Source organism: Euprymna scolopes, chromosome 1 (genome assembly GCF_053919585.1).
Source record: "Euprymna scolopes isolate OS-2025 chromosome 1, ASM5391958v1, whole genome shotgun sequence".
NCBI lineage: Eukaryota > Metazoa > Mollusca > Cephalopoda > Sepiida > Sepiolidae > Euprymna > Euprymna scolopes.
This window is the reverse complement of record NC_136482.1, coordinates 1778421-1803952: the sequence shown is the minus strand read 5'-3', so window position 1 is coordinate 1803952 and position 25532 is coordinate 1778421. Positions and strand designations below refer to the sequence as shown.

Below are 25532 nucleotides of genomic sequence, written 5' to 3'. Positions count from 1 at the left end.
CGAAAATGAATTACAGCACGTTGTGAAAAGTAAAGAAGGACAACTTAAAAATTTCGTGAAAACAAATACCAACAAAAAACTTTTGAAGTAAAAAAGAAAGTAGTTAAAACAAAAAAGTTTTTTAAGCATTTAATTTTTATTTTTATCTTTCACAGTTGTTTTCGTCGTAAAAAAAAGTTTATTTGTAAACATTTTATTGAAAGGGATTTTCTTTCCTATAATTAACTATTCCTTGGTTTTACAGTTTTGTTTTCAGTGTTTTGTCTTTATTGTCTCTGACAATTTTGCATTGGGTTTTTTCGACTGCTTACATAAGCATGCCAGAAGATACCGACTCAAAGTCGGCTCGGATTCTGGATTAATAACAATTTTGTGTCCCATTATTTTTCATGTAATACTTATGTTTAAAATATTCAAATATTTTGATAAATAATGTTTAAGGTTTCACGTTATCTGATACAATTATTTTACTTAACGTTTTTACGTTTTATGATATAACTATTTTACATCTTATAATTATTTTACGTTTATGATATAGCGTTTTTACGTTTTATGATATAAGTTATTAACGTATTATGATACAACTTTTTTATGTCTTATGATATAGCTATTTAACGTTTTATAATATAACTATTTAACATCTTATGATATAGTTATTTTATGTCTTATGATATAACTATTTTACGTTTTTATGATATAACTATTTTACATTTTATGATATAACTATTTTACATCTTATAATTATTTAACGTTTTATGATACAACTATTTTACGTCTTATGATATAGCTATTTAGCGTTTTATAATATAACTATTTAACATCTTATGATATAATTATTTTATGTCTTATGATATTACTATTTTACGTTTTATGATATACCTATTTATTGTTTTATTATGTAACTATTTTACGTTTATGATGTAACTATTTTGCGATTTATCATACAACTTCTTTTTTACATAGGAGTCACTATTTATCAATGCCTAAAAGCCACTCAAGGATAAAGGTTTATGAGTGTACAATAGTCGATTGGGCAATATCGTAGTAATCGTTAGTAGTGGAAATTTGGTAAATTGGATTACTTAAGGGGACGGCCTATCAAGAATTTGTTTACGTTGGACTTGAAGACAACCATATTGTAGTCAGTTGGAAAATAGGCAAACGGAAGAGAGTTCCACAGGCGTGCAGTTCTAAGAAAGAAACTTTGGTCATGGAATCTACGTTTACGTTTAGGCACAGATAAAGAATGAGGGAAATTAGTGATAATGGTTTCAAAGAGACGAGTGTTTTTCGTGAAAGTTTGTGGATGGGGGGGGCATAGATTTGAGTTTAGAAGAGTACTTGCCAATACAATAATAATAAAGCAGAGACAGGCTATCCACGTCTCTTCTGTGGAAAAGGAGTTGCAGGGAAGAGAAAACACATCCCTCATTAGGGTACGAAGTATATTTTGAACTCTGTCAAGGCAGGATAAGCTGCTTCTAGCAGCTCCAGCCCAGATGTGGCAACAGTACTATATCCTTGGCGGTACCTTGCTTTTATATAGGTAGAGAATTGCATCAGCAGTGAAATATCTACTGGAGCGGTAGAACAATCCCACCATTTTCCAGCGACCATGGCAACCGATTTGATATACGTGTTCCATTTCAGATCATGAGCAAAGGTTAAGCCCAGAAGCTTGTCAAAACATGAAATCTCTCCAAGACGAGAGTCATTCATTTCGATTAATGCCAGATGCGGATCAGAGCGTTGATGGTGTAAAGATAGAAGCTTGGTTTTAGATGCATAAAATTAACCAGCCACCTCTTTCTCCATTGCACCACGTGATCAAGATCAGAGTAGAGAGAATCAGAGAGAACTTGATCATTTACCGCCTTTGATGTGTTGCCATAGCTGGTAGTACCGTCAGCATAAATGTCTACGAATGATCTTAAGATATGATTTGAAAGATCATTGATGTAGATCAGGAAGAAATTTGGGCCCAGGATGGAATCCTGAGGGACTTCAGAATTAATACTGTGAGCTTCTGATTTCTGCCTATCAACCACTACTCTTATGAATCTATCAGAGAAGAAATGATTTAATACTTTAGAACACATTTCGATTTATATCCTAGCTGAAGATCTTTTGAAGTAGACCTTTCTGCCAAACTCTATCAAAGGTCTTTGATATGTCAAGAGCAATTGCCCTAGAAAAGAAGTCTCCATCGAGACATTTACTAATCCTATGAGATATAACTGCTAGCACATCTGCAGTAGATCTAGCAGAACGGAAACCATATTGCATGTCATTGAGAAGGTTATTTTTGCTGAGGTGGTTGACTACTTCTCTATTTAACGCAGATGCTAGCAACTTACTCATGATGCAGAGGAGACATTGATCTATACTGAGAGGGAGATGAACGATCACCTGAATTTTTAAATACAGGGTATATTGATGAGGTTTTCCAGGGTGTTTGAGAAGCGATTCTTCTTAAGACAACGCTTAGCAACGCTTTTCCGCACTACAATTGGAATGTTTGACTAGAATCAAAGTTTTTGATTAGCTTGGCAAAATCACGCACAGATATTTGTATGTCGCATGGCGTATTTTACTGATACAGGAAGAATTACGGGGGTTGACGCCCTTCGTCACATGGGGTAGAATTAGCTGCTTATTTGCTTAGTTCTTGGCATAGAGTTTGGAGTTTGTCTGGTGCTGATGAGATTACCTCAGAACCATTGATGATGGTTGTGATAGAGTACACGCTTTTGTTCAGGACCCTCTTTGCTATTTTCCAAAACTGGTGGGAACTAAGCGCCGCCCAGCTACTTTGACTTAACTGACTGAGCATACAACTCTCTCGCGTTCTTTATTACTCTTTTACAGTGGTTATTGGCAGTCCTGAAAGGTGCTTTGGTCTCAGAACATCTGTTACGTTGGAAGCAATGGAAAAACTGATTTTTGTGCGCAATGGCAGTAGCACATTCTGGCTGGCTGTTAGATTTTTTCTGGAATTTTTTAGAGTTTATGAAGCAGTCTATTCCTACAATTAACCATTCCGTCAGGTCTGATACTATAGAGGACAGACTTTTTATACATGGAACGCAGAGGTAGATCTGATATAAATGTACGGAAGCTATCCCAGTCAGCCATAGAGTATCGATATACTGGATGATGGAGTGGTACGTCTGACAACTTATTACATTTCGGTTAAATCTTAACTGATACAACCAAGTGGTCGCAAAATCCGAGTGGAGACAGAACAGAAGATGACCTATTTAATGTTTCATGATATGACAATTTTACGTTTTATGATATAACAATTTAAAGTCTTATGATATAAAATTTTTCTGTGTTATTATAAATTTATTTTCCGTTCATGATATACCGGTTTAACGTTTTATGATCTAACTTTTTACGTTTTATGATATAACTATTTTACGTTTATAGCATAACTATTTTACGTTTTATAATATAACTATTTTACGTTTTATAATATAACTATCTAACGCCTTATGATATAACTATTTTATGAGTAGGGATATAACTATTATACGTCTTATGATATAGCTATTTAACGTGTTATGATATAACTACTTAATGTTTTATGATATAACTAGTAAATGCTTTATGATATAACTAATTTTGCGTCGTATGATATAACTATTCATATTTTATGGTATAACTATTTTACGTGTTATGATATGATAATTTTACGTCTATAACTTTTACGAATTATGATAAAACATTTTTACGTTTATGTTATATCAATTTAACATTTCATGATAGTATTTTACGCCTTATGATATAATCATGTATAGTTTTATGATATAACTAGTTTACGTTTTATGATATAAATATTTTTTTCTTTTATAGGATAATTATTAAACATCTTCTGATATAATTATTTTACTTATAATAAAACTTTAACGTTTTTTATATAACTATTTTACGTTTTGTTATACCTGTTTAAAATTTTATGATACAACTTTTTTATGCCTTATGATATAAAATTTTACTTCTTATGATATAACTAGTTCATGTCTTATGATATAACTATTTTTCGTTTTATGATATTACTATTTGACGTCCTCTGATATAACTATTTTACGCTTTATGATATAACTATTTAACACCTTATGATATAGCTATCTTAGGTTTGGTTTGGTTTGGTTGTTTTTGTTTTACGGCATATCAACCCTTTTTCGGTTATTTAATGGCGAATCCAAAGATTTTGAGGAAAAGTTTTTTTAATAGAATATATTTGTTGTTTTCAAGTCGGTTTCTATTCAACTCATAGTTGGGACCCAACAGGTACTACTACTCCGGGTCAGAGTTGACCTGGGAGCAATGGCAATTAAAGGGTGGCTCCACACTCCCCAAAGCCCGCAAGCTGGGGCCTCACCACTGGATATAGTTTAAGGTCATATCCAGGACCAACTATCTTAGGTCATGATATAACTATTTTACCGTTGATGAAAAAACTAATTTTACGTCTTATGATATAATTATTTTACGATATAACTATTTTACGTCTTATGATATAACTATTGAACCTTTTATGATAAAACTATTTTCGTGTTATGATGTAACTGCTTTACGTTTTTGATATAATTACTTTACGTCTCATGATATAACCTCTTTGTCTTTCATGATATAACTATTGTATGTTTATGATATAAACATTTTGCTTTTTAATATCAATGTTTTATGTTTGCGTAATCTGCCATTATTCAGACTTAACACAAAAGAAGAAAAATAGCCATGCGTTATCTCATATAATATTCAAATAATATACGTATTATTATACAAGTAATAGAATTTTTCTATAAATGTTTTACTTTTTTAGATATTTATGTAAAATGTTTGATAAATATTTAAGGTCTTATAATATAAATGTTTTCTGTCGTGCAATATAAAAGATTTATATGTGTGTACATGTCATAATATATTTCAATAAAATAGTGTAAATTATTATTGGTTTTATAATATTTCAATATTCTTTTGTAAATGTTATCATCGCAATTTAGGCCTTTTTTATAAATATTTTACGTTTCATTCTGCAAATGTTTTACTCTTTTGATAATAGTTTAACAATAATTGTTTAATAAATTTGTTATAAATTTTTACGTCTTATAAAATAACTACGTGAAGTCTTTTGTTTTATAATATAAATGGCTTATAATTCATCATGTATACGTAATAAAATTATTTTTATATTGTTTACTTGGTAGTTTACTTGGCCAAAACGTGGTAAGACGACAACAACTACAGATGGCAGTGATTGCTGAGAATGGAGTTAGGAGATTCGAGGTTCCTATCCGTCGCGGTTACCACCTGACGAAGGCTAGAAGAATAGTCGGCCGAAACGTCGTGAAAAACCAACAACCAATAAAAGATGAAAAACAACAACTAATAAAGATGAAAATAATAGTCCGAAATAAAAATAAATTAATATATATATAATGCTCATCTCAAAAATGAATTCCAATTAAGGAATAATATATAAATTACGTGAAGCCTTTTGTTTTATAATATAAATGGCTTATAATTCATCATGTATACGTAATAAAATTATTTTTATATTGTTACAGGTCTTATATCAAATAATTATCAAATAATAAAAGATTTTTTTATGAATATGGTCATATAATATAAATGTTTATGTCATGTATTATACGAGAGTCGTTACAAAAGTAAAGCCTCTTATATTTTATTCAAAAAATTGAAGCGCTACAAAGACAGAAGACATGCCATTAAAACGGACGATCTTTTGTGCTCCAATATTTATTTTCTTACATAATCACCTCCATAGTCAATGCATTTTGCAATTTTGGAATTCAATAAGGCATCTTTGCTTGTAACGCACGTCCACGAGACTGGTTATTTTCTTAGAGTCTCACACCGTCAATATCTTCAACAGAGAGATGAAATTTTCAGGTCATGAATGCATCAGTTCACTCATCATAACAATGCAATTTGCAGTCCGCTCTGATCTATGTGAGTGGAATAAAAAATAGGAGGTATTACTTTTGGAACCCTCCTAGTAGGTGCCATATAAATTATGCCATATAGTATTTAAATGAAAACATGTGTGTAAATGTGTATAATTCGTAATAGAAATGTCTTATAAATGTTATTTGTGTCTTATAAATATCGATATTTGTTTAATACGTGTATCAGTATTTCATATTTTCTATAAATACATATTCCAAATGCCTGTAGAAAAGTTAATTGTGCGAGTTCAAACCTGAATAACTGATTCATTCATACTCGACGCCCTGGCGTTCCTTTCAAGGTTCGGCCGCATTTCGATTCACAAGGAGCGCATATAAAGAGGATTTTATGCAAATTGAGTTTCTTTTCAATCTTAACTAAGGAGGAAGTAATAATTTAATCTGTGTTGTTTTTTTTTTTACTTATCATTTATAGTGTGTTTTTTTTTGCTTATTATTTATATTGTGTTGTTTTTTTTTTTGTTTATCATTATATTGTGTTGTTGTTTTGTTTTTTTTTGCTTATCATTTATATTGTGTTGTTTTTTGCTTATCATTTATATTGTGTTGTTTTATTTTGTTTATCATTTATATTGTGTTGTTTTTTTTTTTACTTATCATTTATATTGTGTTGTTTTTTTTTGGGGGGGGGGTTGTCTATTTATATGTTTTCCTCCTGCATTTATTGGTGTCATTTTTAGCATAAGTTACACACCACTTGCGTTAATATGCTTGCTAGTAATATCTGTATGGAATGAATGGTTATATAGTTTCTTATGCTAGCCAGTTTTAATGACAAGATTTCAATTTATCAGAATATTACAATAGAAAAATGCGAACAGGAAAAGTAATATGGGTAAGCTTACACATGGAGAAGTAAAGACTAGTTGTTAAAACTGGAAAAGCAAAAGACAAGATATTCAAATAAAAAATATAATAAATTTACAACTTAAAATATTGGTGCATTAAGAATTGATTATATAATCTTAAATTGAATTTTTAAAAGCATTCGTAATGTTGCAATATTTAAAGTTATAAATTTACTATATTTCTACTAGAATATCTTGTCTTTTTCTTTTCCAATTTTAAGAACTAGTCCTTTTATTTTATTGTCTGAAACCTATCATTCAGTGCCATCTTCTTAATCAATCGATCTTGTCTAGAAGTTATTCGAGGTCTGACATTTTTCTTTGGTGGTAGAATTTTCCCAGTATTCTTAAAATCCTTTATAACTCTCCCAACGGTACTTTTCGACAGCTTTAAGTCATCAACTATCTTCCGTATAGAATGATTTTCCCCATGAAGTTTAATAATTGTGGTTTTGATGGGAGCATAAATTTTAGGTGTCATAATGATGGTGGAACTGGCTGAAATGACTACAAATTGATGTATTCAACTTATTCGTCATTTTCGTACTTATAAAAGTGGAAAACCTTACTACACAGTCCACATTAAAATTATTTTCTTTTTTTGTCCCACGGGTTTGGCCACTTATTTCAAAAATATTTGAAATACTCATAATGTTTTTTTCTATCCTTTATAATGCAAACTAATTATAAACGAACCCAGTAACATTAACTACCTATGGGGGATCGCAGAAATACGAGGATTAGGACCCATGTACGGGGCAAACCCTCTCGGTGCTGATGGACCTGAAGATCTTCCCAGGTCATCCGTCTAGGAGAAGGATAACTCTGAAGCTAAACATAAGGGGAGGGAGGCCTCTCCTGTCTTGGATGACAACCTTCCTAGAACTGATGATTCAAACAAATTACCGGTCTGCAAACCTAAACCGCTTAAGGAGTAGATAGGCACTGTCTTTCGCCCGGCTTCCATACTCCTTTTTTTTGCCTATTAACCAGGTGTAGAGGTCGAATCACAGTGATTCGACAGAAACACTCAGTGGGCGATCTTGTTTCCTGACTAGGGCAATTAACACTCCCGACACAACCCATCCCTCTAAACTGGGCACTTGGAAGTGCTTGAATGCCATAATGGCAGTGCAAGTAGATATGGGTTGACCATCTTCGGATGGGTTGAGAGTACCGGATTGACAGTTCCTGGCTGCTGTTTTCGACTAATAGTACAGGAGCCCTAACTCTTTGGTAGTGCTTAGAGCGGCTGCTCCATCAGCAGTTGTATAATATCGGGATGTTTGTAGTGACATGTCGCGCATGGAAAGGGATCCTGCACTCATCCCCGGTGGGCTTTCCTGAGGCCACAATCCTAGTAGATGGAAGGTCAAATGATGGTCTACTTGTGTTGCATGTCTGCTATTCTGCATAACCACTTGTCCAGCACACCTTACCCAAACTGAAACTCTTAAAAAATGACAGTATAATCAAAAATTATGCTTAAACCAGGCCAAAACTCAAACAAAATCAACTTGCCTCCTCCCTTGAGGCTTGTATTTACGACCATCCGTTGGCTTAGAAACCGACATCTTACTGTCCAACTCCCTACATAGTACCCCTGTAGCGTATGTCCCTGATAGTAGCCCCCTACATCAAAGTGGCAATGTGCCTTGTTTGGGGTGAAAATGTAATTTTAAAAAAATCAAGTGTAATTAATACAGTGTATCAACATAAGAGATATGTTAAATGTGTGTAAGTTTAGTTTTAATCCCCCCTCCCGAATGTTCTGGAGTAATTGAAACAACTAATCAAGAACCTTGATTCCAGTAAAATAACTGGCCCTGACGGCATCCCAATTAGAGTGTTAAAAAAGCTTCAACCAGAACTTGCTCCCATACTTACGAAACTGTTTAAGCGCTACCTTAAGGAGAAGTGCTTTCCGACTCCCTGGAAGACCTCATCAGTTTGCCCTGTATTTAAGAATTCAGGTGATAAGTCATCTCCCTCTTAGTACAGACCAATAAGTCTCCTGTGTGTTATGAGTAAGTTGCTGGAATCCATATTAAATATAGAAATAGTCAACCACCTCAGCAGAAATAACCTTCTTAGTGACAAACAATATGGTTTCCGTTCTGCAGGATCTACCGCAGATGTGCTAACAGTAATATCTCACAGGATTAGTGAATGTCTTTATAAAGGCTTCCTTTCTAGGGCAATTGCTCTTGACATATCAAAGGCCTTCGACAAGGTATGGCATAAGAGTCTGCTTCACAAGATTTCCAGCTAGGGTATAACTGGAAATGTTTTCTCAATCATTAAATCATTTCTCGCCGATAGGCTCATAAGAGTAGTGGTCGATGGACAAAAATCGGAGGCCTGCAGTATTAATGCTGGAGTTCCTAAAAGGTCAATCCTGGGCCCAACTCTCTTCCTGATCTACATCAATGACCTCCCTAAATACATACTTAAATCATTCGTTGACATCTATACTGATGACACGACCATCTATGGCAACATATCAAAGGCTGTAAATGACAAAGTTCTCTCTGATTCTCTCTCCTCTTATCTTGAACGCGTGGTTCAGTGGGGGAAGACGTGGCTGGTTACCTTTAATGCATCTAAAACCAAACTCCTATCCTTACATCATCAACGCTCTGATCCCCATCTGGCATCAATTGGGATGGATGGCTCTCGTCTGGGAGAGGCCCCGTGTTTTGACAAGCTTCTGGGCTTGACCTTTACTCCTGATCTGAAATGGAACACGTACGTCAAGTCTGTTGCCAAGGTCGCTGGAATGATGGTGGGATCCTTCTACCGCTCCAGAAGATATCTAACTACTGATGCAATTCTCTATCTATATAAAAGCCAAGTACTCCAAGGATGGAATACTGCTGCCATATCTGGGCAGGAGCTGCTAAAAACAGCCTATCCTGCCTTGATAGAGTACAAAAAAGACTTCGTGCCTTAGTTGGGATGCCCTTTTCTCTACCCTGCAACCTCTCTCCCACAGAAGAGATATGGCGAGCCTATCCTTGTTTTATCGTTATTTCCATGGCAGGTGGTCGTCTGAACTCCAATCTCTGGTTCCCCCTCGCCAATCTTTCACGAAAAACACCCGTCTAGCTGAATCCACTGAAGGCATAATCTACAACGTTTACCAGACCACAATATTGGCGAAAGAAAACCCGAATAACAAGAAATATTACGTAGGTATGACTTCCTTAGATTTTAAAACCGATACTATCACCACAAAAGTACATTCAACAATAAAAAACACCGTATGAAAACAACACTAGCGTTATTCGCTAGTGTTGTTTTCATACGGGAACGCCGGTAGTCGAATGGAAAATAATAAGACAAGCTTCCACGTGTAGGGACCTAGACGACCCATGTTGATTATGCCTTCATGAAAAATTTGCTATCCTGAACTTTAAAGAACCCCAACATCTATTAAACTGTAGAAAAGAAATAGCAAACAACTGTGTTCACAAGATAAAATTTACTCTAGGATAGGGATACAAAATAGTTTTAAAACTAACAAAAACAATAGAAAATAAACAAATAAATAAATTAAATAAACATGAATATACATAAACGATCACATGTATGTATATATATATGTATATATATGCATATATATATGTACACATATATATATGTATTTATATATAAACTAACAAAAAAAACACTAACCTAGTTTTAAAACAGATCAAGAAACTAAATAGAGCACACACAAAGGAACAGGTCAACCAGAGGTCAAATAGGCCTTTGTCCGATAAATGCATGCTCATTGGCTGATGGGAATGGCGCGGTGGATACTAGAAAGCTGATTGGCTAACTAAAATCTCAATAGAAGATCAGCATATAAAAACGATAAACAACCACAGAATTCGCGCATAAGCCTGAAGAGTCCTAGAGTGGATGAAACGCGGAATATTCAGTGTAGCTTAATCGCCATATATTTTTATAAATTACTATATCTATATATATATATGTGTGTGTGTGTGTGTAATAATATACATTTTTTTTTTTTTTTTTTTTTTTTTTTTCTATTTAATTAAAAAGAAGAATTGCCTTCATCTGCAAAAGATCTAGCTAATTTGCATATTTTTTTAAACATTCATTTTAATTAATTACTTATTAGATTTTTTTCGGTTTTCTTATGGGATGGTCACTTTTAGTCAACTATTACTTGTAATTATATTTATGCAGATATTCTACATGATTTATACTTGCGTTACATTTGCGTGAAAAGATTACAGTAAACACAAACTTGTTTATATATTTATGTATGCGTATATATATTTGTTTTTAAAAATTGCCTACCAAACTCCTCTGTCAGTTTTTAGTCTACAAACATGAAAATTAATATATAGGGTATTCGAACCAATGCGTCACTTATACTTGGATTTTAGCCAGGGAAAATCGGTGCAAAACTGTGAAAAATAAAGAAATGGAATTTGCCAGGTGAAGGTTGAACGACGCCATTCCTAATATGCATGCGTAACGTAATAGCTATTAGTCCATGTTTTAATTTTTAGCCTTGTAACAAATATGTCTTCATAGTGCAGGCATTAACATCAAAGGAAAAAGTAAATCGTAGGCTAAACGTTTTGGTTTCGATTCTCAGTGGTGGCGCACGTGTCATTTTTTTAACTTTTTAAATCCTTACTACATATTGGGTCCAATATAATCTCTATAATTATAAAACTCAGAACAGTTGTTTGCTTGTTTAAATCGTCCATCTGTTTTGTGACTTCCGGTTTAAAAGAAAATTCGTCTGCTTACCTATTTCATGTTTTAAGTCTGATACTAAAAGCCATGCTACTATTCAAAGCATACACAAGTTTTTTTGGGGGGGTACACAGTGATCACCACTTATCAAGGCCTGGAAGCCACTCAGGTCAACGATATCTTTTTGTTTTAACCTCGTTTATTAAAAAAAACTGATTTAAATATAAATATATAATCTGTCTATATATTATCTTTAAATATTGATTTTTTTTCAATTTTTTTGTTTTTAATTTTTAATAACTTGGTAGCTTAGTGTCCAATAATCCGCAGAAATGGTTGAAAAAAATGAAAAGGAAAAATTGTAAGAGGGTGCCGATTGTTCAAGTCCACCTACATATTTTTTTAAATATTTTATTTACGCAAGTAGTGCGTGATTAAAACTAGAACTTGATTTTTAAAAAAAGAAAAATACGTTTTTCGTGTTCAAAATTTACGATTATTTTATTTGTATTTTTCATTACAATTTAGAATCGTTTTCAAACAAAGAAAAACGAAGCAAATATGTTTTTCTAATGTAAAATAAACTACTTGATCAAGCGTATTTTACAACCGGGTGACCTGCTATATATATATATATATATATATATATATATATATATATATATATATATATATATATATATTAATCGTAATTTCCTGTTGAGGGTCACATTATCCAAAGACATCCCTTTATGTTCGCACTTTTTTCTGGCTATTAAAAAGAATGAAGTTATACTTTTCTGAAAGTTGCAGGTTCAATCATCAGTGTGACGACACTCAAAATACAATTGCGAATTTTTTTATAATTTCTACCCATGGAACGAAAGCATCTTAACCCCATGGATTAAATAAAGGATTCCATTCTCTGTTCAAGTTCGACATAAAGATTCCCGAGATTACCAAGATATACTTGAAGAAGGTCAGAGGTTACAGCGACCGAAACGCTGTGAACATAAACCTCAAGATGAGAACAGTAATCCGAAATAATATTAAAAATAGAAATAAAAACGGAAAGATGATGTTCATGGTTTTAAGCAGAAGTACAGAACAGGTCCTCAGTCACTCGCGAATAATGGGGGGGGACTTTGTATATAATAAAGTCGGATGTTTTATATGTCATGCTAAATTGCAATGAATGGAACCTAGTCAAGCCGAAATTACAATCTGGTCTCATGTATGTCGGCTTCGTGGTTTCCTCGTAAACTTTCACCGGGTCACGTGATTGTTTTTATTTGTTATGGGGTTTCCGATTTCTCTTTATAAGTCTGGTTTTAGTTTAAGCTAGGTTTGACACAAAGTTAAAATATGGAGTGCCCAGTGTTAATTAAACAAATGAAACACATGAATTCACAAGTACATGCAAATGAATAGGTAGATCAATAGATAGATAGATTGATAGATACATACATTCATACATATATACATAAACAGATATGTCTATATGTATATATATGTAGATAGATAAATAATATATATATATATTTATTTAGATTAAGTGATCGACATATATATATATATATATATATATATATATATATATATACAGTTACATTTGAATATACATTTGAAACTGTCAGTTTTTGTATTTCGAACTTCCACATGGTAATGAAACAATTTCTAAACATATAAAATGTATTGAAACTAAGATAGGAACAGTGGGAAAAATAAAAAATAATAATTTAACACAACGCAAAGAGAAAACTTAATAATTAGCACCGCATAAGTTTACAACACATATCAAATTCATTCGATTTCTCAATAATTTTATGACGGTTTATCATGGTAAAATGCTTAGAAGCTTCTAGAATGTTCAGGAATATGCAATAGTGTTTTGAGACCGGATCTCACCCCATAATGGACTCGTCCAGATCCTATATAATCAGCTCCTAAGGCTGGTACGGACATTGTACCTCGGGGAGCGAGATTTTACTGATACCTTAAACTACTACTATTCTCCTTGTACCTTTCCTTAATACAGTTGTAAACCACCTACTACGTGTTTTCCCGTGTCGTTCTTGTGGGCCCAACTGCGCCCTACAACAAATAGACATCGAAGTAAGCAATTAGTAAAAGTATTGCGTCATTCTTTATCTCATAACCGTATTGTAAACAACCACATCATGGCAAAGAATAAACAGATTGGTCAAGAGCTCAGAAAGCGAATTGTAAGTCTTCATCAATGGATTGGGATATAGAACAATATCCAAACAGTTGATGGTTCCATGGAATTCTGTTCGAACAATAATTCGGCACTGGAAGTCTCACAAATCAACCCTTCATTTGGTCAGATCAGGTCGTCCTCGAAAAATAACCAAACGTGCTCAAAGTTTATTAAAAAGGAAGGTTATGAATTCGCCAGTAATTACTCTTGGAGATCTGCAGAAGGACTTAGAAAACAGTAAAATTAAAGTTAGCAAGGACACAATCAATAGAACCCTTCACCTTAATAACATCCTCTCTAGATCAGCAAGGAAAACTCTCCTTCTTAAGCCAAAGCATGTTCGTGCTAGGCTTGATTTTGCAAATGAGTATGCAAGCAAGACTCTAGAGTTTTTGGAATAACGTGCTTTCGTCGGATGAGACGAAAATTAACTTGTTTGGCACTCCAAAAACACCGAAAGTAGAAAAAAGGTACTGAATACCAGTCAAAAAACACCATTCCAACAGTAAAATTTGGAGGAGGATCCACTATGATCTGGGATAGTTTTAGTGCAGAAGGTGTAGGTAAAGTGGAAATAATAAAATGGAAAATGAATGGAGCATTTTATAGAAGTATCTTGGAGAAAACCCTTACAGAAAGTGTGAAGTTGCTCAAATTTAAATCAGACTTGATCTTTCAATAAGCTAACGATCCAAAACACACTGCGAAACTTACACAAGATTGGTTTCATTAAAAAAAGTGAATGTTTTAAAGTGGCCTAGTCAGTCTCCCGGTCTCAAACCTATAGAGAATTTATGGGGAGAATTGAAATTACGGGTCCATAGAAGAGAACCTTCAAATCTGCGAGAATTGGAGAGAATTTGTGTGGAAGAATGGAATAAAATAACACAGGACACATGTAAGAAGTTCGTAGGAAATCTCGAAACGTCTGCACGCTGTAATCATGCTACAAAATACTAGATATTATTTTGTAAATGTGTTGTAAACTTTCGCGTTGATAATTAATGAGTTTTTTTATTCGCGTTGTGTTAAATTATTATTTTCCCCACTGTTCCTATCTTAGTTTCAATACGTTTATATGTTTCTATGCTTATAAAAAGTTTCATTACCATTTGGAAGCTAGAAATACAAAAACTGACAGTTTCAAATCTGTATTGTAAACTTTTGCGGGGCAAATGTGTATTGTAAACTTTTGAAAATTCGTGAAACTTCGCACGTTATACGGCAAAACTAACACATGCGCAGATATAAAATGTTAAGCTGATCTGCGCAATAGCGAGCAAATGGCAACCAATGTGGTGACTTGCAGTTGTTTTTAGCGTGCCAACTTTATATGCAAGATGGGACGTAAAGGTGCTTTAAGTCAAGCTGAGAAGTCTAAAATTGTTCAAAGGCTCCATAATAAGATTTCCACCTTAGAAATTGCCAAATCGTACAATAAAAAATATTGTACTAACCCTCAACTTTGCAACGAGCGTTCGACAAATTCGTAAGAAATCATATCTGTCACGTCGAACAATGAGCAAGATCAAGAGATAAGTTCGCTGTAACCCACTCGAAACTAGCAAACTAGTTTTGGAAAAAGCTGGCGTTCCTGATGTGTCCAAATCAACTCGTTACCGTATCCTGGGGATGATTGCAAAATTTGGAAAGCCAGAGGTCCGCCCTCAATTGAATGATATTCACAAGAAAAAGAGGATGGAGTGGGCAAGAGATCACATGAAGGTGAATTTTCAAACTGTTTTGTTCACCGATGGGTGGAGGGGAGGATAGTACGTCCTCAAAGGATCAGGCGTCAACAAGGAGGTGGTGGTGTGATGTTTTGAGCTGCAATCATTGGCAATGATCTGGTAAGACGATTCAGAGCCGCAGATGGAGTGAAAATTACCGCCAAACTCTACATTGACTTCATTAAGGAACGCTTGGAACCCTGGCGGAAGAAGAAGAATTTGGCATTCCGAAAAAAGATGGTATTCATGCATGATAATGCACCGTCTCATTCTGCAAGGATAGCCACTGAATATTTGGATAGATTTTTTGCCAGACATGGGAAAATAATTCGATGGCCGGCCTGTTCTCCAGATTTAAAACCCCCTCGAAAATCTGTGAAGCATCTTGAAACAAAATATTTACTCCGGAGGAAGGCAGTACACCTCCAAGGATGACCTTTGGAATGCTATTCTGGCTGCTGCCAAAGACATTTCATCAGATGAAATCGAAAGTTTGACATCTTAAATGGACCAAAGGCTTTTTTCTCTTGTCAATAAAAATGGCAATTATATAAGATATTGATTGTACTATGAAACCATATCGAAGTTGTTTTTTTTTATTATTGTCATTCTCAATTTACAAATTCCTAGAATAATTATTGTTTCGATGATCTTTTAAAATTTCGCCATATTTTAGCATTGGTTTTGCATATAAAGTTGGCACGCTGAAAAAAAAATGCAAGTCACCAAAATGGATGCCAATTGTTTATTGCATTGAAGATTAGCTTAAAAGTTTAGATCTATGCTTGTGTTAGTGTTGCCATATAACGTGCTAAATTTCACAAATTTTGATTGAAAACTATCAGAGTTAGAACAAAAATATCGATTTGCGTATAATTCTGGCACGGGGTATATATATATATATATATATATATATATATATATATATATATATATATATATATATATATATATACCACCACACATATATATATATATATATATATATATATATATATATATATATATATATATATATATATATATATATATAACAGAGAGAGAGAGAGAGTAGATAGATATATATATATCTACTATTATATGAAAGGAACTTATTGTGTGTGTGAGAGAGAGACGGAGAGAGAATTTCCTGTGGACTTCTAAACGGCTAGGTCGATCTGTTATGAAATTTCACATGAATGTATTTTATATGTCTGGTATTCTTTTAGATAGATATTGTAGCGGAATGTCTTCGATAAGTATCGATAATCGATAATCGAAAAAATCTAATAAAATAAGTAACAGGCGATTTGGACCAAAGCTAACATTTTATACAGCCTAACATCACAAGTGCATTTGAGAAGTTTTGTTACCGTACAAGCAAAAAGGCCGGCATATAAATCAACAGTAGGTTCTTTGATATGACAGGGATACGTTCAGAATAAATGTTTCTGTTTAGTGCACAATTGTATCATAATACTTGATTTTTGTATTTTAAACTTCAATTCAAGCCATTATATAAAAAATAATTTGATTAAATGAACTGTAGGTTCTCTGGGGTGCAATGTAGACTACAATGTATTGTATGCTAAGTAACGGCGAGAAGGATTGAAAAATACACATATATGGGAGAGTGAAACATTCCTCGATCCTTATTCATTCTAAAGCAACGTCGACTCTCCCTGCTAAACATGTATATATCGTAATTGATAGATAGATAGATAGATAGATAGATAGATAGATAGATAGATAGATAGTGTATAAGTGGCAATATATATGTGTGTGTGTGTGTGTGTTCGGGATATTTTTTTAATGAATTCAATTATTTATACGCAAGTGCATTTTTACCTAAATGCGAGTTGATAATAATTTTCCCTTTTACCAATTTAATGCCTCAAGATATTTATAAATCTCTCTCTCTCTCTCTCTCTCTCTCTATATATATATATATATATATATATATATATATATATATATATATATATATATATATATATATATAACAAAAGATGTGTATGTAGATATTTATAACATACTAGCAGGCCGCTTCAAGTTTGTTTACTTAAATTGAATAAAATATTTTGCTCTTTTTATTTGAGCACTATCAACAACCTCGTGAATTTACATGGTTTTTATTTGGGAATATTTTTTACCTGGAACAATATATATATATATATATATATATATATATATATATATATATATATACATATATATATATATATATATATATACATATATATATATATATATATATATATAGAGAGAGAGAGAGAGAGAGAGAGAGGGGAGAGGGAGAGAGATACATACATACATACATACATACATATATACATACATAAATGGCTTCCTTCAGTCTTGACGGACTATGGATACCGACTGTAAGAGTGCATGCGCGTGAAATTTTTGTGGCAAGAGTTGCGCAATCTCCAACCACACATCTCCTGAGTCGACATTGTTGAATACGTGGCAAGTGGTGTTAAACATACATATATACATCCATACATTCATACATACATACATACATACATACTAACAGTACAGGTATATTAATAGATACTTATCAATATATTTTAACAGATAAAATCCATGACAACAATTAATATTCAAAATTGGTTATATCTAAGCATTTTAGCAATCAGAAAAGTTAAAGTAAAGCATACCTTTCCGTGAAGATCGTGTAGCGGCATGGTATTATCTTCATAAGATTCATATGTCCGCAAGATATATACAAATACGCGTGTGACTTGGATTGGAAAACATATTTTTTATAGATTGAAAAACATTTCATTTCTTATTTTCATCAATTCAATTTTTTGGCAGGAAAAAAAATATTGACATTTTCCCGCGTAAATAACATTTCTGCATTCGTCGTAGACTTTCCCACGGTCATGTGACTATGTTTTTTTTTTATATTCTGTTTGGGTTTACGGTTTTTTTTTTATTGTTTGTCTTTTGTTTGTTTGTTTGTTTGTTTGTTTGTTTGTTTGTTTGTTTTGTTGCTGCTGCTGTTGCTGCTGCTATGTCTACCTGTGCCAAAATAGTGGCTGTCCAATGCTTCCTGATTATCAGCGCCACGAAAAGAATAATAAAACAAACAAATAAAACAGAGAGGAGAAGAGAGGGTTCGGGATGGGGTGAAACCGACGCATTCACAGGAGTGGGTGAAGTACACACATGTAAGTAAACACCTGGGTCGCGCATATAAGTCAAGATACTTAAAGCACATTGAATACATGAACAAATCTTTTCTTTCCCTCTTTTTTTTATTTTGGTGAACAGGTGACAGGTTTGGCTCAACAGTTATAAACAAGAGGTGTCAACCCTCCCTGCTCAATTCCATTGGCAATAAACAAAAACAAAAATAGACTAGGGATCAACATATTTGAAGAAGAATTCAATAATCTGGCGAAAGGAGCGTCTATACATTATGTCATAATGAAATAGAAACAAGTTTAACAAATGTGTCGATTAACAGTGGTCGTCAGTACACGCACGCACTTGTAAACACACGCAACCATCCGAGAAGAAATAGATAAAATAGAGTAGGTGTAACACTCATAAACAAAAAATACAAGTAGAAACTTTTTTTTTACAAAGGAGACACTACTTATCAAAGCTCGGAGGCCACTCGAGGATAAGGGTTAATAAGTGTATAGTGGTGGAATGGGGACAAAAGTGGTTGGTCGCGTTCAATGCTGCCAAGACTAAACTAGTTTCATTCAATAATTACAAGAAACCCTCTCTACCACCTATAGCAATGGCCAACGACTCTTTATCTGAGAGTACATCTTTCAAACTCCTTAGCCTAACGTTCACAGGAAACATGAGTCGGAACAATTACATTGAAGGCATTGCCAGGGCCGCTGCAAGAAAGGTGGACTCTTTCTACCGTGCTAGAAAACTACTAACACCCGAAAGTATCCTGTACCTCTATAAGGCCACCATTCGCCCATGTATGGAGTATTGCTGTCACATCTGTGCTGGTGCATCTGCTGCTAGTCTCTCGCTCCTTGACAAGGTTCAAAAGAGAGTCGCAAACCTGATAGGCCCTGAACTGGCATCTAAGCTTCAGCCTCTGTCCGATCGACGAAATGTTGCATCCCTCTGCCTTTTCTACAAGTATTTTAGTGGTGAATGCTCTGACGAACTGCAATCACTTGTGCCCCCACGACGTGAGCACCCTCGACAAACCCGACAGGCTGCTAAATCCCACCCCCACACTGTAGAGATCCCTAGATGTAAAAGATCTTTTTACTCCAATAGTTTCTTCCCCAGAACCGCTAGACTCTGGAATTCCATTCCAGGTCCCTGCTTCCTCAACAGTACTGACGTGCAGAAGTTCAAGTGTAACGTGAACCGACATCTTGCTGCCCAAATCCCTACATAGTACCCCAGTAGTTGTTGCCCCTGATAGTAGCCCCCCTACACCAAAGTGGCAATTTGCCTTGTTTGGGGTGAAAATGTAATTAAAAAAATAAATTTAAAAAAAGTGGTCAAAGGGAACATGTCGTAGTAATTGTTAGTGAGAATTTGATGAATTGGATTACTTCAGGGGATGGCTCATCAAGAATTTGTTCACGTTGGACTTGAAGACAGCCATATTGTAGTTAGCTGGAAAGTAGGAAAACGAAACAGAGTTCCACAAGTGTGAAATTCTAAGGAAAAAGCTTTGTTCATGGAATCTACGTTTAGGTTTAGGCACTGATAAAGAGTGGGAAACATTATTGATAGTGGTTTCAGCTAGACAAGTGTTTTTCGTGAATGTCAGGACAGGGGGGGGCTAGATTGGAATTCAGACGAGCTCTTGCCATAGAAATAACGATATAGCAGAGACAGACTCGCAACGTCTCCTCTGTTGGAAAGAGGTTGCAGGGAAGAGAAACGGGCATCATCCACTGGGCTACGAAGTCTATTTTGAACTCTATCAAGGCAAGATAAACTGCTTCTAGCGGCTTCTGCCCAGATGTGGCAACAGTACTCTATCCTTGGACGTACTTGGCTCTTATACAGGTAGAGAATTTCATTAGCAGTGAGATATCTACTGTAGCGGTAAAATGGTCCCATCATTTTTCCAGCAGCCTTGGTAACAGATTTGATGTACGTGTTCCATCTCAGGTCAGGAGTAAAGGTAAGACCCAGAAGCTTATCAAAACATGGAGTCTCTCCAAGACAAGAGCCATTCATTGCGATTGATGCTAGACAGGGATCGAAGCGGTGATGATTGAAAGATAGAAGCTTGGTGTTTGATGCATTAAAATTAACCATCCACCTCTTTCCCCATTGCACCACGTGATCAAAATCAGAGACTAAAGAATCAGAAAGAACTTGTTTGTTTTCGACCTTTTAAATGTTGCCATAGGTGATAGTATCGTCAGCATAAATTTCTACAAATGATCTTAATGTGTGATTTGGGAGTTCATTTATGTAGATCAGAAAGAGAGTTGGACCCAGGATGGACCCCTTGAGGAACTCCAGCATTAATACTGTGAGCTTCTGATTTCTGCCCATTAACCACTATTCTTATGAATCTATCAGAGAGAAATTATTTAATAATTAAAAAGATATTTCCATCTATACCGTAGCTGAAGAGTTTGTGGAGTAGACCTTTATGCCATATCCTATCAAAGGCCTTTGATATGTCAAGAGCAATTGCCCTACAAAGGAAGCCTCCGTCGAAAGATTCGCTAATCCTGTTAGCACATCTGCTGTAAATCTAGCAGAACGAAAACCATATTGCATTATATTGAGGGGGTTATTTTTGCTGAGATGGTTGACAGCTTATCAATTCAAAACAGTAAAATGAAGTTAATTCATCGTAATTTTTATATTTGAAGAAGGATCAAGGTTTAAAGCGTATAAAAACATTATTTATTTTGCACGCCATAAAACTGGTGAAAATTGATTTGAACATCGCAAAATGACAAGAAATTAGAAAAAATCAAAATGGTGGCAAATGTTTCGTAAGTACAAGCAGACCATACAAATTAAACATTAGAAATAAAGGAATAAAAAACTTAGTAAACATATGCATTATATCTTGTTAAATTTTGGTTCAATCATTAATCAAGTGAAATATACGACATAATCACGTTGACACACCGGTTCTCGTCAGATCACCGAAATTAAGCAACCTTGAACCTGGTCAGTACTAAATGAGTGACTAATTTGTAAATTTCAGGCGCTGTATGTAGGAGGACGTCGACACCTCTCTGCATCTCACATTTTGAAAATGCTAACCTATATTTATACAAGAATTGTTGTAGAACACAGACTCGTAAATTAGAAGAGTATTTAGCAAACTGGAAACAGGACCACATCTAACACTTTAGCAAATAGCTGAGGTTTACCATTGGTGTGTCAGGATTCGAAGGATCTCGAGTAATGCGGAGTTTCCCATGTCAGAAAAATTTGCAACAAGAAAAAAATGACTTCATCAGTAAAATTTGAAATATTTCGGCCCTGGACATTGGTAAAGAGATTTCTCCTATAAACGTCAAGTGAGGTCACATAAATCACATAAATCACATAAATTTCATAAATCACATAAATCACATAAATCACATAAATTTCATAAATCACATAAATTACATAAATCACATAAATTTCATAAATCACATAAATCACATAAATTTCATAAATCACATAAATTACATAAATCACATAAATTTCATAAATCACATAAATCACATAAATCACATAAATCACATAAATTTCATAAATCACATAAATCACATAAATCACATAAATTTCATAAATCACATAAATGACGCATTGCAAAACAAAAAAATTAAGCAAGAAATAGTTATTTCAGAAGTGCAAAATGTAACGAAATTGAAAATGGTCGGAAGTCTGCTCATTTAAAATATTAAATAGAAACATAACAAAGCAGTGAGATCCAGGATCCTATTTATCAATTATTAATCTGCTGACATTGAAACAAATCAGCTTTGCTGGGGAATAATAAGTAAAAAAAATAATAAAATCGTGAAAAGCATGACTGAAGAATATAATTCGAAGAATAATTCATAACGAAAGTCACACTTGCATGAAAAATGTTAAAATTAAAAGTATTTATAGTCATGTAGTTCGGATAATTTGCAAGGCACAGATTTTGTAGTTCGAATAATTTGCAAGGCACAGATTTTGTAGTTTGAATAATTTGCAAGGCACAGATTGGATAGAGAAATTCAAACTGTAGGCTTTACCGATAAATTCTTTTGGCCAGAATATAAAAACTAAGGAAACTGCACCAAATAAATTGAGAACAGAATTGAAAGAGAAATTTTCATAATTTTGCGGGGAGTTGGGGAGGAACATCGTTAATGCATCAAAGTAATTGCAAAAAATGAGTTGAAAGCTGATATGCAACCAATACATGTTGTCTAGGAAATATTCGTAAAGATAAATGGTTGGAAGTTCTTTTTCGAAAGTTGATTTAAGCGATGCATATCTGCAGAATCATTGCATCATTAACTGATTTTAACCTTACACATAAAAGTTATACAAGTTTCAGAGATAACAATTTTGATTAAAGGTGTTGCCAGCTATATTTCAGCGGGTAATTGACACATTAATGAACGGTTTAGTGTTTGCGTCTATCAGGATGATATCTTAATAATTAGTCAAACTAAGAGCAATATAAACCGCACATATATGAAGTTTTCCAAAAAATTAAAGGTTACGTTTTGTAACTAAAAGAAAAGAAATGCTATTTCTTCATGCAACACATCATATGGGACAAATAATAGACATGAAAAGGAGATGCGACCTAGAGGGAGCAGCCAAAGTAAAAAAAAAAAAAAAGAAAGAATATTCTAGCACCAATAAATATATCGCTGCAGTTTCCTTGGGTGAGCGAATTACTATAACGTATTTATTCCAAGTATTCATGAACTACGGGCACTTTTAACGAATTATTGAAAAGGAGAAAAACTGGATATATGTGATAGAATGACAAAAGGCATTTGAGAAAATAAAGATTATTCTTACGTCTAACTTATTTTTTAACTTATGATCCAGAACGCGAGATCATAATGGCCTCCGATGCGATTTCATATGGCTTAGAAGTATGTACTTTTTACAGAACTAGCGAGTGGGTGCCCGGCGTTGCCGTGCACTGAGAAACCCCCCCCCAAAAAAAAAAATCAAAACAACGTTTCTTTCAATCAAAATAGCAGAGCGTGTCCCTACGACCGAAAAAGAAAGTAATAATAATTAACCGCGGTGGCCGGACTCGAACGTGAAACACGTAAGAAGGAAAGAAGGCAAAAAGTTACGGAGAAAACGCTTTTTCCCACGCGGTCATGAGTGCTTATGACGTCATAACGTTGCATAGTGTTTTAAACATACTTTTAATTTAATACTTGTGTGTGACTTGCGAAAAAAGACACGCGAAAAACGGACCGCCTTCCCCAAAAAAGTGATCCAGTTGACCGCCATAGAATTAATCTTTTTTTTCTAATTGTCACATTATTCATCTGGAGTATTTCCCTTTAAGATGGTATCAGTTCTGACCCAGTTTGATGCGGATGACCAAAGATTTTAGCAGACATACAAAGACACACATACACTAACATACGGGCATTTGCCCTTCATATAATGGAAGAAGGTGGGCGACGGTTCTCCAACAGAAAAATGAATTTATTATAATAATACAGTATGAACGTTCGATGTAATCGATCTTTTTTTAATAACTTTTGTTGCCTTTAATCATTTTTTTTTACTTCGTGAAGTAAAAAAAATATTTCGTGAGCCGTTGAGATGTTGGACGATTTAAAAGTCATATTTGACAATACGTTAATGATACTTCTAATAATAAGCCTAAAATAAACGGAGAAATTTAATTAAAAAAAACGATGAGTTACAGTGATCAGGAATATTTATTTTTTATGTTATTATTTATTTTCCTGCTGTAAGATTTTTTTATTACTCACTTGGAGTTCTCGCATTTATTATTAGTGGTTTGAAAATGGTAGTGGTAATGTAGACACCGACGTGTACTGACGACCTGATTGTACCAAGTTCGAATCCTAAAGGTTCCATAGCACCACGTCCACTATAGTTGCTGGCAACATTCATGTGGTGCCTCCTGTGAGTACTCGATTCTAGAAAAAAAAAACATGGAAACTAATGCCGACAGCGGCATCGATCCAGTCAAAAAGTAGATGCATTTACGTTTTTATCAACCGGTAGTTTTCTCTGGAACTTTAGTGGCAATAAATCTCCTCACTATTCCGGTGTCCCGATACTTCCGTCCTCTCAGACTCTCCGCCGTCACTTTCCGTAGTTACCCTATGAAGATACGATTGTGTTTTTCTTTTTATTATTCTGTGGGTGCTTCGCTTAAATTATATTTCTTACATGTTATTATTATTTGTGTCATTGATCATAAACTTTCAGAAAGTTTAAATCGAGTTGCTGGCTAAAAAAAATATTGGTACGAGAGACAGGTCGAAACTTGTCCCTAAATTGTCGTGTTCAGTCCAGCCTGATATGAACCGCGAATGCTCTTTAAGCAACTCTGATCAGAAGATTTCGTTTTTGCTACTTTTTTTTTATTTTGTTTTTGTTTTTGTTTTCTTATTTGTTTGTTTTTGTTTTGTTTTTTGTTTTTTACGTTTTCTTTTCATTTTTTATTATTTACTTTTTGTGCTGTTTTATTTCGTTTACTTATTGGAAAGATGAAACGACGCAAGGGACGGGAGAATATATTAGATTAAACCATTTAGGCTAAAAGTGATATTTATTTCTCGAGGCTTTCAAAAATGACGTGGCCAACAACGTTTCCGATTCCCACTTTTGATTGTCGGCCGTTTATCAACCGCTTACTGTGACTGGCATCATCACGCAATCGCTGTCTATCGTTGCATAAATTATCCGGGACATCTTATACAACATGCATCAAATAATATCTTTTAGATATGTGAAGGGTTATAGTCAAGGTTTCTGCTCCTTTCACTTCCAGTTTCTTCTGGCTTCATAAAATAGAGATATATTAAAGCAGAAATTCTTTACATAGGGAGGGGGCTTTCTATGTTATCCGTGATGAGGCTAA

At 34.1% G+C, this 25532-nt stretch overlaps 1 protein-coding gene across 1 annotated transcript in view; it reads right to left on the bottom strand.

Annotated features, from left to right (window-relative positions):
• Positions 1 to 18681, bottom strand: part of LOC145244699 (dynein axonemal heavy chain 3-like) — a 382877-nt gene extending 364196 nt beyond the window's left edge. The window contains exon 1 of the mRNA XM_080107154.1: positions 18139 to 18681. Coding sequence (XP_079963280.1) covers positions 18139 to 18165 — 27 coding nt within the window. The 5' untranslated portion in view covers positions 18166 to 18681. The remainder of the gene's footprint in view (positions 1 to 18138) is intronic.
• Positions 18682 to 25532: the final 6851 nt, after the last annotated feature.